The 16905-nt window shown below is 48.0% G+C and overlaps 1 protein-coding gene across 4 annotated transcripts in view; it reads right to left on the reverse strand.

Moving 5' to 3' along the window:
* Positions 1 to 1265: 1265 nt before the first annotated feature.
* zbtb46 (zinc finger and BTB domain containing 46) overlaps positions 1266 to 16905 on the reverse strand; it is a 58235-nt gene continuing 42595 nt past the window's right edge. For 2 of the 4 annotated variants that reach the window (XM_047593655.1, XM_047593647.1), the window contains exons 4-7: positions 14864 to 15145; positions 9819 to 10171; positions 8292 to 8334; positions 5345 to 8177 (exon numbers count right to left, since the gene is read on the reverse strand). In XM_047593655.1, coding sequence (XP_047449611.1) covers positions 7378 to 8177; positions 8292 to 8334; positions 9819 to 10171; positions 14864 to 15145 — 1478 coding nt within the window. In that variant the 3' untranslated portion in view covers positions 5345 to 7377. Of the gene's footprint in view, positions 4113 to 4212; positions 4389 to 5344; positions 8178 to 8291; positions 8335 to 9818; positions 10172 to 14863; positions 15146 to 16905 lie in introns of those variants that run through there. The other 2 variants (XM_047593672.1, XM_047593664.1) reach the window with 2 other exon arrangements.

A 16905-nucleotide genomic window follows, 5' to 3' on the forward strand; every position in this document is an offset into this window, starting at 1 on the left:
TATATATGAAGGTATACACACATCACTCTTAGTAGAAGAACAAAATCTAAAGTAAAAAGCGCCAATTTTGAAATATAGTATAATATAGATATACCCATATCTATGGCTTCATGATTTGCACGTGTGAATCAAGCTATACAGGCTAAATGAGGATTGCAATTTGTACACGTCTAAGAATACCCATATTCATCTGCAAATAGAGCAAACAGTTCCAGTTTTGCATCGTGTGGAATGAGACAGTTGTGTGCAGATGCCGAAAGATGTCGCTTTGGTATGACAAAATGAACACAGGCATGCAGTTAAGACCACGGAATCAGGGCACGAAAGGTCGTCGACACGCGGTGGGGAGGAGAATCTGGTCGCCCGTCTTGATTTGTCTCTGAAAGTTTTTTTTTCATCCCCGAAAAGGAAATGGGGGTCTGCGCCTCTAATCTGATCAGCCGCATCTCGGTAATCTCTATCCACCTCTGTCTCCCGGAAACCAAGCACACTCTCGCAAGCACACAGGTGAAATGTCATTGAGGCACATATTGAGGGGTTGATGGTGGACGTTTTCCTGAAGCACAACCCAGAATGAGGAAGAAGACGTACAGTACAGGTCGTGAGAAGAGCTGGGGGTCTAGGGAGGAGACGGGGGACGGGGGACGGGGGGAGGGGACGGGGGACGGGGGGAGGGGACGGGGGCACGCATACATCCAGTTGTCTCTCAGTGGCCGCAACCCACAGGACAGAGATTTGTCACTTGATCGTGGGCTCATTCCACACCCACCATTTGACATTCATAAATATTTCCACCCCATTGTCTTTCGACTTCTTTTTTTTTCTTCTTCTTTCTTTTTTTTTTTTTTTTTTTTTTTTTGCCACCCCAGAAAACAAGTTGATAGAAGGGTCAAACAAAAAGACACGCAATAAATAACACAAACAAGACAGTCATGAGAGCATCGATGGACTGAGAGTTTCTCAGCAGGGGTTGATGGGAAGTGCAGTCCATGGCACCTGGTGTGTGTGTGTGTGTGTCTGTGTGTGTGTGTGTGTGTGTGTGTGTGTGAGTGTGTGAGAGAGAGACCAGCACTGGAACAAAATGTTTCCCAGAGTTCCTACTATTCACTTTCCCTTTAGGTAAATGAAGTAAAGCCAGTGTAATCCTGGCGTGTAGAAACACAGCATGTAGACTCAACGCTCTACTGTCGGCGTTTCGTCCGCACGCTGCATTACTACTTTGATTGTGTGTCGTTCAAGGCGTGAGACAGTAGAAACCAGAAAAGAAACGAAATAATCAGTTTTAATATGCGGGTCTTCAAAAGCTAGCCGGTCCTTTCACACAGCCCTTCAGATTCACAAAAATACCATAACGTGTGCACCTTTTTTCTTTTTTTTTTTTTCCCAAACTGTGACAAATAGTGACAGGGTTAAAAGAAAAGAAAAAAAAAAAAGAAGAAACAACCCAACAACAAAACTGTTTACCACAACAATAAATCCAAAAGCACCTGCACACACAGACCGCGAAACGAAAGCACTTCATGTATACAAGATTGTTTTTGGTTCGACATTGATCAATTAGTGTACATTAGTGATGCAAAAAGAAAGAAAAAAAAAACGTGTTGCCGAATATGCTTCAATCAATATCTGATCAACACCAGTGAATGTGTTTCCCCCCCCTTTGATTTAAAGAAAAAAAAAAAAGCAAATACGACAGAAAAAGCGTAAACTGGCACAAGAAAAGGTTGATAAAAGCCCCATGGCTTGCTGTCCACAACAAGGCAAAGTATAAAAGCTCTTTTTTTCTTCTTATACAAGATATAAAATATCAAAAAAAGAACACACGATAAAGCTTAGCATCCAGCACTTAATAATAATTAATAATAGTAACATCAACAACAGTAATCATAGTTCTGATACTCATAATAATAAGACGACGTCGTCTGTCTCACTTGAATTGTCGATAACTTTGCCAAAAGACACGGAAATAATCTTAAGAAAAATCAATATAGACTATTTTTGGACAATGGACACTCATTCTTGCATACAAACACCCATCCTGTTCCTCCCAACACGCACGCAAAGAAAGAGGGGGAGATAGAGGGAGAGGAGGAGGAGGAGGAGGGCATGATTTCTCAAAAACTTAGGAATCCACAAACAGGTTTTTTTTTTCTTCAATAAATAGCAAATTAATATTACACTCTCTACAAATATCAAACTCTGAAATTTCAAGCACAATTTTGATCCTCTTCTTTTATTTAACCTCACGAAGCCGGAGAAAGTAGATCGCCAAAAAGAAAAGGTTTAACTGTGGAAAGAGTCTGCATATTCTGTATCCAGGAACTGGAGGTACATGACCCGACAAAGAGAGGGAAAAAAAATAAACAATAATAATAATTGAAGGAGGAAAAAAAAAACAAAAAATACAGCAACAACACAAACGAAGGCAGATCCTCCTTAGGTGTGAGAGGCTGGGCTCTCAGGTCCTGTCAACAACAAACTCCAGTGTGGGAGAAGCTTGACCAGCGAGAGAGACGGAAAGAGTCGTTTAGTGTAGCCCGTGCGTGACCGTCGTGTGCTTGCGTTGGGTTCGGAGTTTGAGTTCTCGGAGCGAGGAAGCTGGTGTCCTCTTCGTGTGCGAGGACACCCTAACACTGCGTAATGTAGAAGCGTCTTTCGGTCTCTCTCGCGCAGCCTTCGCTTCCCCCCCTGTTAAACTCCCCGAAAGAAATCCTATGTACATTTGTCAAATCTCCAGGTTTTCGTTGGAATGGAATCGATAGAAACCGGGTGGTAAACTCAGGCGAAGAAAAAAGATTAAGGGCCCCGCTGAGAGGCATAGGCTATATAAACAGCAATCTGCACAAAGATTCAGTGATATCTATGTCGTGATAACAGTCAAGAGGACATGAAGTATATCCTTAAAGGTAGGTGCGGTCACCGAGTTGTTTAGGTAAGTAAAGATCAGATCAAAAATGTAAACCACGGGTTCAGGGCTTTGATAGGAGTCAGTTGTCGTTAAAGTGCAAGTCTGTGGCAGTAGGACTCTGCATCAACAGTGTGCCGTCGGGCTGCCCGGTCCTCTGACACACATAGCTTTGCAATAGATTCAGACTCTCCCTTCACTCACAGAGAGACACTTTCCCCACAAACATTACAGCCGAAGAGGGATCAAGACACCCCTCCTCCTCCTCCTCCTCCTCCTCCTGGCTATATCCCTACACTGTCAGTGATCCTTGGTTTCCATGGTGATTGTGATGGCAAACATACAAAGTTGCAGTCTAGCGTTGGCCGCGTCCTTGGCAGCGTTCTCGTTGATTCCTGTTGTGACAGAGTAGAAAACTGCTGGACTCAGGCCTGAACCCTCTAGAAAAAGAAACACTAAAACACTGCATCAGAAGTAAAGGAGGTAAGCAGAAAAAGCCTTGCACTCAAGAAGCCGTCTCTTGATCACTCTTCTTCTGTTATGGCAGTCAAGGTTGAGAATAAGTGTGTGTGTGTGTGTGTGTGTGCGTGCATTTGAGTGTTGGATTTAGATCATTGTCGCGCATCACCCTACAGCATTTCCATTCAAAGGAAGGCCTGTCCGCGGTGGGACGAATGGGTAAAGAGAGCAGAGGATTCTGCCTGAGAGATCACGGGGGATCTTCAGAGATTGGTTTCACGAGCCACGAACAGGAGCCTGAGGGATCCTATGAGATCCAGGCAAAGTCCTTCTCACTCCCGTTCTGCTGCTCCCCCTCCTGTGCCGAGGAGTCGCTCTCCTCTTTCTCATTGTCCAGTGCGCCGTTCGCCTCAGCGGTCATCCCTGAGTCCTTCCACTTCCCCCCTTCTTCCTCACCCTCCCCGAGCATCTCCGCGTCCCCCTCGACCATCATCTCCTCCTCCCCCTCCCCGTCCCCGTCACACTCCGCCTGGTCATCGTGGAAGCGGTCGCCGGGGTACAGCTCCTCCTCCGGGGAGATGTCGCCGCCCACCTCCCCGTTGTGGTCCAGCAGGGCGGCCATGCCCCGGCCAGAGCAGTCGGCGCAGACGCCATGGCGACGGGAGCCGTGTTTGATTCCCACGCTGGCTGCAGACATGAAGACTCGGCTGCACACTTTGCACACATACTTCTTGTCTTTGCTGTGCACCTGTGGGACACAAAGGCACAGTTTCAAAACTTCGAGCTGGGCTGCGGATGCGCCGCAATCTACCGCCCCCTAAAGGCCCCCGTCGCACGAGTGCACTCACCAGTGTGTGCCTCTTCATGTGCTCCCGTCTGGTGAACTTCTTGCCGCAGATTTCACAGGGGTAGGGCCTCTCGCCAGTATGAGAGCGCATGTGCCTCTTAAGGATACATTGGTGCATAGCAGAGAAGCTGCAGTAGGGGCACTTGAACTTTTTACGGATCACCGTGAAGTCATTCACTGCGGGGACAGACGTGGGGACAGAGGGAGGGGGGGGGGGGAGGAGGAGGAGGAGAGAGAAGAAAAAAATATTAATGTTGAATGAAGCTCATTTAAGTAAACGGAGACGTTACTTTTCAGTTATTTCATCTAATTAGCAGCGCGATCTAGAAATGTACCATCAATTCCCATGGCCACCCCAATCCCAGTCAAAGCTACAGTTGCCCTGGCAACAGCTCTTCCTCCATGCTAAAGCAATAAAGGCAAAGAGATACTATAAACACATGACACAACAGTCAGTCTGCCTTAGTTGCTCTAGAGGGTCTCTACTATGGACAGCAAAAGCAGACAGAAAGACAAACATAGACACTGACAGGGGAATAAAATCACCCACACAAAGGGAGGGAAATAAAATCACACAAAGGGAGGCTATAGCAAAGAAATAAAGAAAACAACTAATATTCATTCAATCTTGTATATGTCTGCTAAGCCAATTATCTCAAGTCTAGACTTGAATGGTAGTTAAGCCAAGTGAAGGGCATCCGAGTAGGCTGTCTACGCGCAGAGCGCGCGCGCTTCTCGCCGATGACAAACTTTGCAGCCAAGGAACAGAGTATGTGGCCATGAAGGGTAAGGACAAAAGCACAACACACACTGCGCACATCTACTGTACACAAAGGAGGGGCTCGAACACACCGCTGAAGGGGGCAAAAGCTTAAAGTGACACAACATAATTACCTTACAAATCGACTTCTGCTCTGATTTAAAACATTTGACAGCGTGATGACAAAAAAAAAAAAAAAACACGAAAGAACTGAACAGGAACTGCACACAACAAATTTAGGCATCGAGATTTTTTTTTTTTTTTCGAGGCAACAAAAAAAAAGAGAAAAAACTCAGAGGAGATATTGCGGTGAATGTGTGAATGTGTACATAACAGACGCCCACGTAGACGGAAAAAAAAAACTGCGGCAAAGTTTTCACATTTTTCCATCACAGTTTAATTCCAGCATAAAATCTACAAGCGGTATCTCATTCTGTTTTTGTTTGTTTAGTTTTTTTTTCCTTTTTTTCTTAAAAAAGATCTCTGTACAGTACATGGGGTTCAGTGAGAAAGAGTGGAATCTGGAATTATCGTTCAGCATTTACAGCAACACTTTATTCAAACTCTGAAATGCCACACACACGCGCACGTGCGCCCCCACACACACACACACACACACGGACAAACGGACGCACAGTATTTTCCATTTCTCTTTGTAAATGACTGGCTCTGCAGAGTTCCTGATTAGTTCCTGGCTTCTCTGAGCATGCCAGTGTGTTTCAGCTGCTGGCTGGGACAGAGTGTGCTACCTGAAAGAATGACTTTTTGTCAAACGGTTTTGGCATTTGGGAGTTCCCTGTGTATATATATATATATATATATATATGCATACACACAAACACACACTTCAGACACACCAGCAAGGGAAACGATTCCCAGTAGACACCAGTTCAGCTTTTACCAAACACTCAGGTATTACATTTTAATGTGCTGGAGTAATTATTATGATTAGAGGTAAACACCGGTTCATAATTCCCCTTTAGTATTCGTGGTATGGGTGCACCCAGTAAATCTTTAAAAATGGGCTACGTCAAGACAATATCTTGTTCCCACTGCTGCTAACTGGCAGAAATTGGTGTGAATTTACATTAGCAACAATTTTCAAGCCATTTGTTTGCGCTGATTCCAGCATCCCACAGCCCCGCGCCTGCTCGCCGGCGTCACTCCGCCCAACTCGGCCCTCACCTCCTCCCCAATTATTCTCCTCTTCTCTCCTGTTCTCTTCGGTTCCCTGTTTTCTACGCTGCGCTCGCAACTCCACTCTTATCTTGTCAGCGGCTGTGACATCATTAAGCTCATCTGGTTTAAAGGGCATCTGCCCCCCCGGTCCCCACTTCCTCTACAGACGAGGGGTCGGGGGTTAAGAGGGGGCCGGAGCCGTGAAGGACCAATTACTGTCCAGCTCCAGCCACACTCGGCCACTTCCGAGATTCGAGAGATGGACGGAGAACAAGAAAACGACACCCACCCAACCCCCACCCTCTCTGGTCTTTTGTTTTAGCTGGCTTTGTCTCATTCAGCACATCCCCTCCATCTGCACTGATCTGGCTTCTGGAGGTAGTCACGTCAGACCAGAGGACAAGCTTTCGCGTGTTCGGTGGAGGTGGACAGCCTTTGTCTTCAGACTTCTGTGCAAAAGGAAAGCATCCACCAATATAATATTTCGGTGGCTATTTAAGTTCTTTTATTTAATTATTTATTTATTTTAAAATATCTGACGGGGCGCACTACCACTGCTACACTCAGTCTGATTTTGGTTTGAATTCTGTCCTCGCGCTGCAGTGCCACAAAGTTCCTGCAGGTGGTGTGGTTGTGTGGGCTGTAAGTCCCGGTCGTGCCAAGCAGATTTGAACTCTGTCTGAATGTCTGTGTGCTGGTAATGCAGGGGTGGACACAAAGATAAAGATCTCTCTGCCTAAAAAAGGAGAGAAGAGTTGAGACAGACTGGTGACTGGCGACAGAAAGCCAGACAAGTGGTTTAGGTTGGGGAGGTGGAAAGACACCCCCCGTCTCTCTCTCTTGCCACCACCGCAGTAGAAAGTAATTCACCTGTTCACTGTCCAGGCAGTGCTCACTATAACTATTTACACATCTTCCATGTATAATTTCAGTCTGGGAACTGTTTTGCATAGCAATCGTGCATTTTGACACAGAGTAGTTTGTCTCATTTCTATTAAGTCATCCTTAAAAAAAAATAAAAAGGACATATAATTCAACAAGCTGTAAAAAAAAAAAAAAAAAGTCCCTTGATTGACTGTGTGAGCAGAACATTTGGTTTTGAAAGGAATTCTTGCATTGTCAGTGCAATGACACTACAGAGCATTTTTTTTGGCATGAGCGTAAAAAACACAACTACGCCAAACGACGGCTCAGAATGTGCGCGACCTGAAGCCTGGAGATCCGCTCTCAGTTTTCCACATTTATGCTGCGATTATGATTGTCAATTTTCATCTGCTGAGTGAGCTGCCACAGTGGGTCTATGACCCCACCCTGAGAAATTTCCATTCCGGTGCTGCCTCCGAGTATAGCCCCTGGCACTGACCCCACCTGGCAGCACACTTTAACATGTGTCGCCAGGTTTTTCTGGGTGCTAAAAGCCTTGGCACAGGTAGGGCAGGTGTGCCCTCTCTCTTTGGAGTGCACGGACGACAGGTGCCTGTGCAGGTCCGTGCGGTCCCTGAAGTGTTTCAGGCAGTACACGCACTGCATCAGCTTCTTCTTGAAGTGGATGGTCTTCTCGTGGCGGTCCGCGTTGGATTTGAGGGTGAAGCTGGCGGGGCACTGAGAGCAGAGGTAGCGTGCCGGCGCGGCCTCGGCCACCGCAGGGCGGTAGAGGGACTGGTGGAAGTGGAGGGGCTGGGACTGTGGCTGGTGGCGGGGCTGGACCTGCGGGTGGTGGGGGCCCTGCATGCTCGGCCAGTCCAGGGACAAGGCCATCAGAGACAGGGTGTGGCGGTACTCGTGCTCCCTGAGATGCTCCAGGCTGCTGAACAGCCGTTTGCACAGGGAGCAAGCGAACCCCTGAGCGGGCCAAGCGCCGTGCTCTGGCAGGACTCTATCCCCTGATCCTGCCTCTTCACCCTGACCCAGCAGCCCTTTAGTCCCTCTGCCAGCCACGGACACTGACGCAGGCACAGTCAAGCCATCGGCACAGCTCCCCTCGCCCATCTGATCCCTCTCGACAGGAGACTGGTCACCTTCCAAGGCTGAAATAGTGACAAGGAGGATGAGAGTCAGAAGTGAGACGGAGCGGCGTTGTAAAGTCGGTGTAAAAGTTATCAAGTCGTGGCATACTCCTCCTTCCGAAGCCCAACCCATACCTGTGCTGTATTCTTTCACGTCTTCTTTGTGCTTGATGTCCTCCTGTAAACACACAACATCCCGTTATGTCAAACACACACATTCATACGGTCTGTATGGAATGTTGTCTGGGCATGCAAGAGGCAACGGAGGTGATGCAAGCTGTGAAGACAAGCTTTTTTTTTTTCTACATGTAAGAAACACACAGAGAAACACAGACATGAAAAAAAAAGAAAAGAAGAGAAACAAGATCATAATCATTAAAGACAGGTTGGATATTAGAACGAAAACACAGAAAGAGTAAAGAGTTGACAGATTTCCCCTCTTACGGGACGCGGAACGAGCAGTTATGTTGATCTATGGTATTAATAATATTATCTGCCTGACGCGCGTCACTAACATCTCCCTTGGGCGCTAGCAAGGTGGCTCAAACTCCCACTCTTCCCCTAGTTGTGCACCCCAGCTAAACTCTCCCCCCTTCCTCCATCTACTCTCGCCATTCCTTCACCCCCGCCCATTCGCTCGGCCCCTTCACTCCTCCTCCTCCTCCTCCTCCTCCTCCTCCTCCTTCGCCTCCTCCACTCTAAGAACAGAACGCTATGCACTGGGCAAACAGATGGCTTGTCCGTGGAGATAGGGAGGCTTGTTGGGAGGCAGGTCCACTGAAATCAAATGCTGCTCCTAAATGCTCACCCGCGCACACACACACACAAGCGCGCACACACACACACACGCCAGCGGACTGGCACCGAACTCGCAGCTACACATGCTCATATTGCCATGCTCTTTCTCTCTCTCTCTCTCTCTCTCTCTCACACACACACACACACGCCCACTCTCCCTCGCTCCCTCTTTCACACACACACTGAGCAGAACAAACAATTTCCTGGGCTGTGAGAGCAAACCTCTCATTGTCTACTAGTATTGATTCTACTCAGTCTCATCACACTACCTTGCCCGTTATCTGCCATCTCAAAGCACACGCTGCCATTGTGACTGGACGTGTCATCTCTAATGTAGCTACAACGAGCTCCGTTAGCGCTGATGCTAGGCAAAGGCGCTCCCGAGCTTCAAGGTGAATTTGAGCCTGGCTATATTAAAAGATTATCTGAGGAGGGGGCGACGAGGGCGGGCAACTGGTGATCTGAAAGGAAGAGAAAGCAAACAAAGCATACGGAAAAGAAAGAAAGACAAACTACGACGACGACGACAACAACAAAAAAAATAATTCATCTTCAACGTAACAGGAAATATGCCAGATTCCACAAAGAGAATGAGATACAGAGAGGGGTTGAGCAATGATGTGCACGTACGTTAAAACCAAAACGCTTTGCAGTGATGGACAATAAGCCCTGTAACCCCCAGCCACATTTAACTCCCCATCACCTCTCAACCCCCCATCAGTGTGCGTGCAGCAGCAGGGAGGAGCTGCCCCCCCCCCTGGATGCTTCTCTCCACTCGATGTTACAAAGTTTTTATCCGAGTAGAGGAGCAGCACCCAGAGAGCAGCCTCCACCCTGGAGCTGAGCCAGACTCTGCGCGCTTACCTCAGGCGGGGTGGAGGGTTCTTGGCCCTCGGGGGCCTCTTCCACTTCCATGTCCAATCCTTCTGAGCGCAGCAGGGGTGCCCCAGCCCTCAGACCGGGGGCCTCCAGGGGCAGAGGCTCAGAGGGGTGCAGTGGCGTGGGTGGAGTGGGCGGGCAGTATGCTGATGTGGATGATGAGGATGATGATGATGGCGGCGGTGATGATTTCGGAAGATGAGGAGGAAGAAGAGGAAGAAGAGGAGGAGGAGGAGGAGGAGGAGGAGGAGGAGAGGAGCCAGCCCCCTGTTTGTTATGAATAGTGGCCCCCGTGGCCCCTGGCCGGAGCGTGCTGCAGTAGTTGTTGGAGCGGAGCCCTGAGGAGCACAGGAAACGAGTCTCACCCACCCACTCACGTACAACTGCAACTCTGCTAGCAGCTGGCCACCAGAACACAACGGGAGAGAGTGGGCAGGGGGGCACACAGAGGCTGCCAGTGCTACGCTATCAAACACTATGGAGAGGGGGAGGAAGAAAAACTCTGAAGTTTCACTTTCCACCAGCCAAGGGGAAAGGGTTAGGGCTTCTCTTCTCTCTTTCTCTCTTATTTTCTAGCGCTCCTCTGCTCTCCTTCTCCTTCCACCCACATGCCTGCGCAGAGGACGGCATCGGGTGTGTGTTTCGCGGGAGAGTGTGCGTGTGTTGTGTGAGCGAGTAAAATGCATATAAGGAGAGAGGGCTTGAGGATCCTCTGTAGCGTGGAGGGAGATTGTTTTGGAGAGGAGCCATCTTGCAGCTCAAGTGAGGACTTTTTTTTTTTCGTGCACGCAGGGTAAAGGACGACTACATCGACCGAGCGCGGTGTTTACCAGCAACAAGTTAAAGCACGCTGGATGGAGAATTTCAAATTTCTCGTGGAGCTTTTTGCTTTTCATAACTATTCACACTGAAGCTTTTCTGGTACATTAATATCCCCATTAGCCGCTACTAAAGAGTGCATCTCTTTTCTCCTTTCTCTCAACTTTTTTTTTCACCCCCTACTTTGATTAATGGTGCATGTTAATCAAAGTATAATGTACTGCAGGTTATTCTAGACTCTGTGTGTGTGTGTGAGAGAGTGTGGGCAGCATTTTGGGGAATGTCTCCAGAGTTATGCAGTGGGTTAGTCATTCATTGCCCTCCTCTGCTCAGCGGACAGAATCACACAACCATGAGGCTCGACCGTGGATGGATTCCTGGAATGTTAAACTACCGCGCCCGACACTCCCCACTCCCACTTACTGAGAGCACACACACACACACACACACACACACACACACACACACACACACAAACACACAAACGCTCAACTCCCCATCTCTTCTCCCCGACCCCGGCAGGAGAAACAACATTAAGAGCGAGGGAAAAGTGGAGACAGAGAGTAAAGGGATGAGCTACAGGTGAGAGGGAGAAGCTCATTAACAAATGGTGTTCTGGCAGCTTCTCGGGGAAGAGCCATTATGGAGTAACTACGTTGGCCGGGGTAAACAGTTTAGGTTGAAGCCCGTTGCAGATATGCATCACATATCTGTGTACTTTGCATCCGCTTATGCATTTTCGTTTTTTGCTTTGTTTAATATTGCAGTCATGTCTGTCAGAGTGTAGGAAACGCAAATACCAGCAGGTTGACTGCCGGCACAGCGACAAGAAAGAAAAACTGTGTAGAATAACTGATTTACTTAAACCCAGAGTGGCTGTGTAGGAGCTAAAATGCAACCTGATTCCCTTCCTCCACCTGCCTCCACAATAGGGTCAAAACCTATTAGGTCCGTTGAGGCTTTAAAGGAGCAATTACTATGAGGTGACTGCCCAGTTACCAATAGCTAATTAACTAAAACTTGATAAGTCTGTTAGAAGAAAATAGCCAGATTGGATTGGTGTTCTCTCCGTGACACAAAGGATTAATGTTGGGCTGTTCACAAATACCTCTGTACACTTTTATCCTCTTTGCTTTAATGGTTGGATTTTGCGATTCAGACAGTGTGTGATGTTTTTTGGAAAAATATTTCTGTGCCCCATTTTTGATGCGTTTATATTAACCTTTACTGTTGTGCTTAACAGTTACAGACAGAAGCTGTGGCATCACTGTCCAGGATCCGCATTCAAAATCTGGAGCAAAACGTCCATCGCAACGATATCAAATGCATTCGGAAAATCCCCGGAGAGGAGCCGTGGAGCTATTGTGACAGGGTGAGTCGATCTTCAAAACTCAGTGTGAAGTGATCAGAACTGGCGGCGGAGAGAGGTGGGGAAAAAGAGGTTCAATAATGTCGGTATGATCCCTAAAGTTGATCGGATGTTCTTGTGCTTGCCTGCATGCCGCGGCACCTTCAGGCATGTGCGTGGGGACGGTCCAACAAAATCCATTGTCTGGCATTGACCGCCAGATGCACCGAGGGGTGTCGGGGCCAAATCCCAATGATCTTAATTGGATTTTGAGAACTGATTGAGACACAAATTGGTTCCACTGTATTTTGGCATTCTACACGCGAGACGGGGATTGTGGTCCGTGACCCATGCAAAGGATAGCAAATGGCCGGGTCAAAAAGGATTGGCTTGAATCCGTTTGACTTGCCAGAATAACAGAGAGCCAGGTATTCAGCAAATAAACTGCAGAACGCTGATAGAGTTTAGTCTGATTTCGAAAGTGTGTGAACCTTCACAAGGAAAATGTTTCACTGAACAGTCGGTTATGAAGGCGGATGAAGCTCTATGTCAAGGCCTTTTGCTGATATTCAGTGGTCTCTCTTCAATTGGGCCAGGTGACCTTGCTCTCTACCTTCCTCGTTTCCTGGATCAATACTTTCCCAGGATTTTTTTTTAAAACCAACGTGCTTTGATGCTCCACAGCTGAAGTTAAAGAGGGGGGTGGGGGGGAAGAGACAGGAGTGAGACAAATAAGGAGGAACTGCATGAGCCGGCCAGAAGGGGAGGGAGCGAGAGGGAGAGGAGTGTGAGGGATGGGTGTTAAGGAGGGGTGAAGGAGAAATAGATGGAGGGAGGGATGGCGTGAGGGGGAGTGCGGGAGGAAAGAAAGGACAGGAAGGATGTTAAGCAGGGGTGAAGGAGAAGCAGGGAGGAGAACAGGAGAAGGGGAAAAAGGGCTGAGAGGAGGGAGGGAGGCAGGGAGGGAGGGAGGGAGGGAGGCGGGGAGCGGTGATCTGTCAAACCAGGCAGACTTATCCTCCGCCCAGTAATCTGAGGTACAGTGTTTGTTTATTTTCTGTCCTCATTTAGACACAGAGACAGACCAGGGGTGGGAGGGGAGGTTATTGGCTATCTCGACAAGCCCATTTCCCCAGCCCCTATTGTGTAGCGAAGAGAAAATAGGGTTTGGCTAACCAAAAATCTCCCTGAGGTTTCTTTGGTGACAACTGAGATACAGATATAGGGCTCATTCAACATGTTTTTTTTTCCGCGCACAGAGCAACTGATTAACATTCTCTGAATTCTCAAAATCGCCTATTCATATAGTCAAGGCTGAGTGTATCTGTAAAGTCTGACTGCGTATCAAAAAGCCTCTTCTTCTCTTTTCTGAGGCTTGCGTGGCTGTCTATCTGTGCTGTGACAGCATCTGATTCTCCTCTTTAAGCCAACAGAAACATCTCAATCCCACACACTTAACACTTGCACAAAAGGGGTGATGTGATGGGACGTGTGTGTGCGGGCGTGTGCAGCGGCAAAAGAGTGTTTTGGTCTATTCAGTCTCGGCCCTGTCTTTTATTTTGTAGGTGAGTGGGGCTCAACTCAAAAGACGCGACTAGGCTCTGAGTTGTACCCTTCCCTCGCTTTTCTTCCGCTCACAAAAACAGGCAGAACTCAGGACAAAAGATCCAATTACTAGCCAGTAAAAGCAAAAGAAACAAACACACACGGGTTGAACACGAGCGCACACGCACAAATGTGCCCACGCGGGCATGGACTCGAGCAAATACACGCTCACACAAGTACACACTCTGACAGTTTAACACCCTCGGTGGAAGGCAAAAAAACATCCAAAACTGACTGAACAAAGAAAAAAAAAAATCTCTTGTTAACATAAGAACGAACATGACTGCTTATTGATGTATTATTGATACAATTGGGAAAAGGATTATTCCACAAGAACTGGAGGAATTAAGGTAGAGGCTGTGAGGTATCAGGTGTAGCTGATTCCTGTTCACGCTAATGCTCAAACATTTAGATATTGTATAAAAATAAAAATAAAAATTAAAAAAAAGAAAGAGAGAGAAGAAAGGTCGTTGAAAGTGTAACACATGTACAGTGCAATGGGCAAAAACAATTCATTCCCGGTCACACATAACCGCAGGAAAACAGATTTTGTGGTAAACAGATACTTGAAGCTCACATTTCTGTTGCGTGCTGTAATTTCACAGGTCATCTGTGAGTTAAAATCATTATTTTTCTCATTAGCAATGACTAATCTTCGGGATTATTTCAATGGCACACAATTTTTTTTTTTTTTTTTGCATTTAAAGTTGAACAATTCAGTGAGAAAATAACAGACGCAGCAGAGTCGCCTCTGTTTTTTTTCCCCCCCTCCGTTTGTTTTTTGTTGTTATTTCGCTGCGGTGAAATTCAGCCGTTGAACCCAGCGATACGCACAAAGAAACCGTCACACGGAACCAAACAAATTTTCTCGAGGCAGCAAGAGCCATCCCTGCAAAATGTTCCCTCACTGAGTCACTGCTGACTAGTCATCGCTGGCGTTGCCACACAAAAGCTGGTTACACACTCAAGTGGCACCACACGCGTACATGTGCACGCATGCGTTTCGGAGTTACCCAAATACAGCGGCTGATTGAGGGGAGGGGGGGGAATCATCGTGCGCAGCGTAGGACGCTCACGAAAAAGCGGCCAGAGCCTGGGTGACTTGTGTCTCACAGGTGACCACAGGTGCTCGCAGACACACTAGAGAATGTGTAAATGTTTGTGTGTGTCTGACCTCTAAGTTGAACCGGGATGTGTGCGGGGTTGTGCATGCACTTAACAATCGGTGTGACCACAGTGTTAGTAAATAGTGACTTACAAGACAGGGAGTGTCCTCCTTTGGGCAGGTACTCATACAGTAAGGGGTTATCATCTCCCATCATCTCAGCCCGCAGTGACAGCAGGCTGTTCTTACTCATCAGCGCCGCCTTCAGATTGGCCACGGATGAGATCGTTCCGCCCCCGGCTCCTCCGCCGGCCTCCTCCGATTCGCTGGGGCCCAGGAAGCCCTGCTCCGTGGCGAGCGCCTCTTCCTGCTTGAGGAAGAAGTCGAGGCGTTCGCCGCGGCTGTCTGAGCTGTTGGGTTCGGTCACGTCTGCCCCTGAACGGACACAGAATGACAGGAGACAGGGTGAGGATGCGGGGAAGTGCGTCTTTTTGCGCCACAGCAAAACAAAAATTCAAGTAGGCATCAAGTCGGCCATTTCATTTAGCGCCCTTTTAATTAATTTGAGGGATTACACGCTTCTCTTTAGGATGTAAATCCTGTCGCTCTTGGCCCTTCAAAGGGGATGAAAGGCGTGCTTGAAAACTTGTCAATTTAAAGGTTTCACCCGACAGGTACAACAGTTTGAGCGGGAATAAGAGAAACACAGCCGTATTAAACACTTTATTATTTTTTTTTAAAACTCCCCAGCCAAGTCATCGTTTACACCCAGGCCTTTTCAGCAGCAACTACCAACGCGTCACAGCGCTGATTCATCTCCCTCTCTCTGCTCGACTCCCTAACATACCTCATCATCGCCAGTCAACAAAAATACAGGGAGATCATAAAGAGACAGAGAAAGAGAGGGAGGCAGACGTGGTGTGTGTGTGTGTGCGTGCGCGTGCGCAAGAGGGCCCGCGTGTGTGCGTTTAGCCATCAGAGCGGTTGAAAGCAGAGAGAAGCTGTCAGCAGTAGACATGTCGCTGGAGGTTCCACTGTAGATCTACAAGACTGTCAGACCACACTGCTGACGACAGCTCCGCTCAACACTCGAACAGACGCACACAAGCACGCACCAATACGGACGCGCAAGCACACTTTCGTTGCCTCCTAATTGACATTTAACTGATGACAGGTTGCTTTCTCTAACAAAGACTCAGACAAAAATACACACCAGGCACATCACTGGCTCAGAGACTTTGAAAGAATGGCTTGTCTACACTTTAAGCAAACCCATACAGACTTCTGAGCGCTAATGCAGACTTGAGTGTTGCCTTACGGGGAGGTGTGTACATAATTATGGTCGATTGTTCTGGACAGAAACCTCCTGACGTCCTAAAATATAAGTTTATGGCTGCACAAATCCCATGCAGCGTGAGCTGAAATCACACTTAAGGCTAATGGGGAATGGTGAAGGAAAGTGGAGGGAAGGAGCTACAGCCGATGCAGGGGCTGTTGTGGATGGGGGAAGCAAAGGAGAAAGGAGAAAACAAAAATGATCCTTTTGTCTATTTAACTACAGTTAGGTAGTGCTAAGTGTTTCCTGTGCAGCCCTGAGCCTGTCTGCTGCAGGGGGAGTCAAGGTGACAGAGACAGTAGTTTGCCTCCACGTCTGGAATACCGATGGGTACACAGCCTTTTCACAGCCCACTAGGTCAGTGTTGACCACTCTCCCTCTCCCTCGATCACACGCACGCACACGCGCTGTCAGTCATTTTTCATGCTCGGTGTGTACAATAAACGACCACTGACCAGACGGATGGACGCACGCTCGGCATGCATGGCCGCGCGTGGATCTGAGAGGCGCTCGGTTATGAGTGAGTTATTGAGGACGGGGGAAGGAGATGGGGTGTGACAGATAAGAGTGACATAGATACGGAGTAATCAGCCGTCATCAAACTACCAGGAGGCGCGTCGGACGATGTCAAGCGAGGGGATGAGGCGGGAGAAGAAATGGGAGAGGAGACACGCACAAGGTAGGGAGAGAAGGAGAGATAAAGGGAGGAGGAGGGAAAAAAAAGGCAGGAGGAGTGTAAAAGCGGGGGTGTTGAGCTGCGGAGGAAGCACAGAAGACACACACTAAACACACACGCATCCCAAGCACACCCCCGTCCCACACACACACACACACACACACACACACACACACACACAAA

This window comes from Mugil cephalus, chromosome 1 (genome assembly GCF_022458985.1).
Source record: "Mugil cephalus isolate CIBA_MC_2020 chromosome 1, CIBA_Mcephalus_1.1, whole genome shotgun sequence".
In the NCBI taxonomy this organism is placed as follows: Eukaryota; Metazoa; Chordata; class Actinopteri; order Mugiliformes; family Mugilidae; genus Mugil; species Mugil cephalus.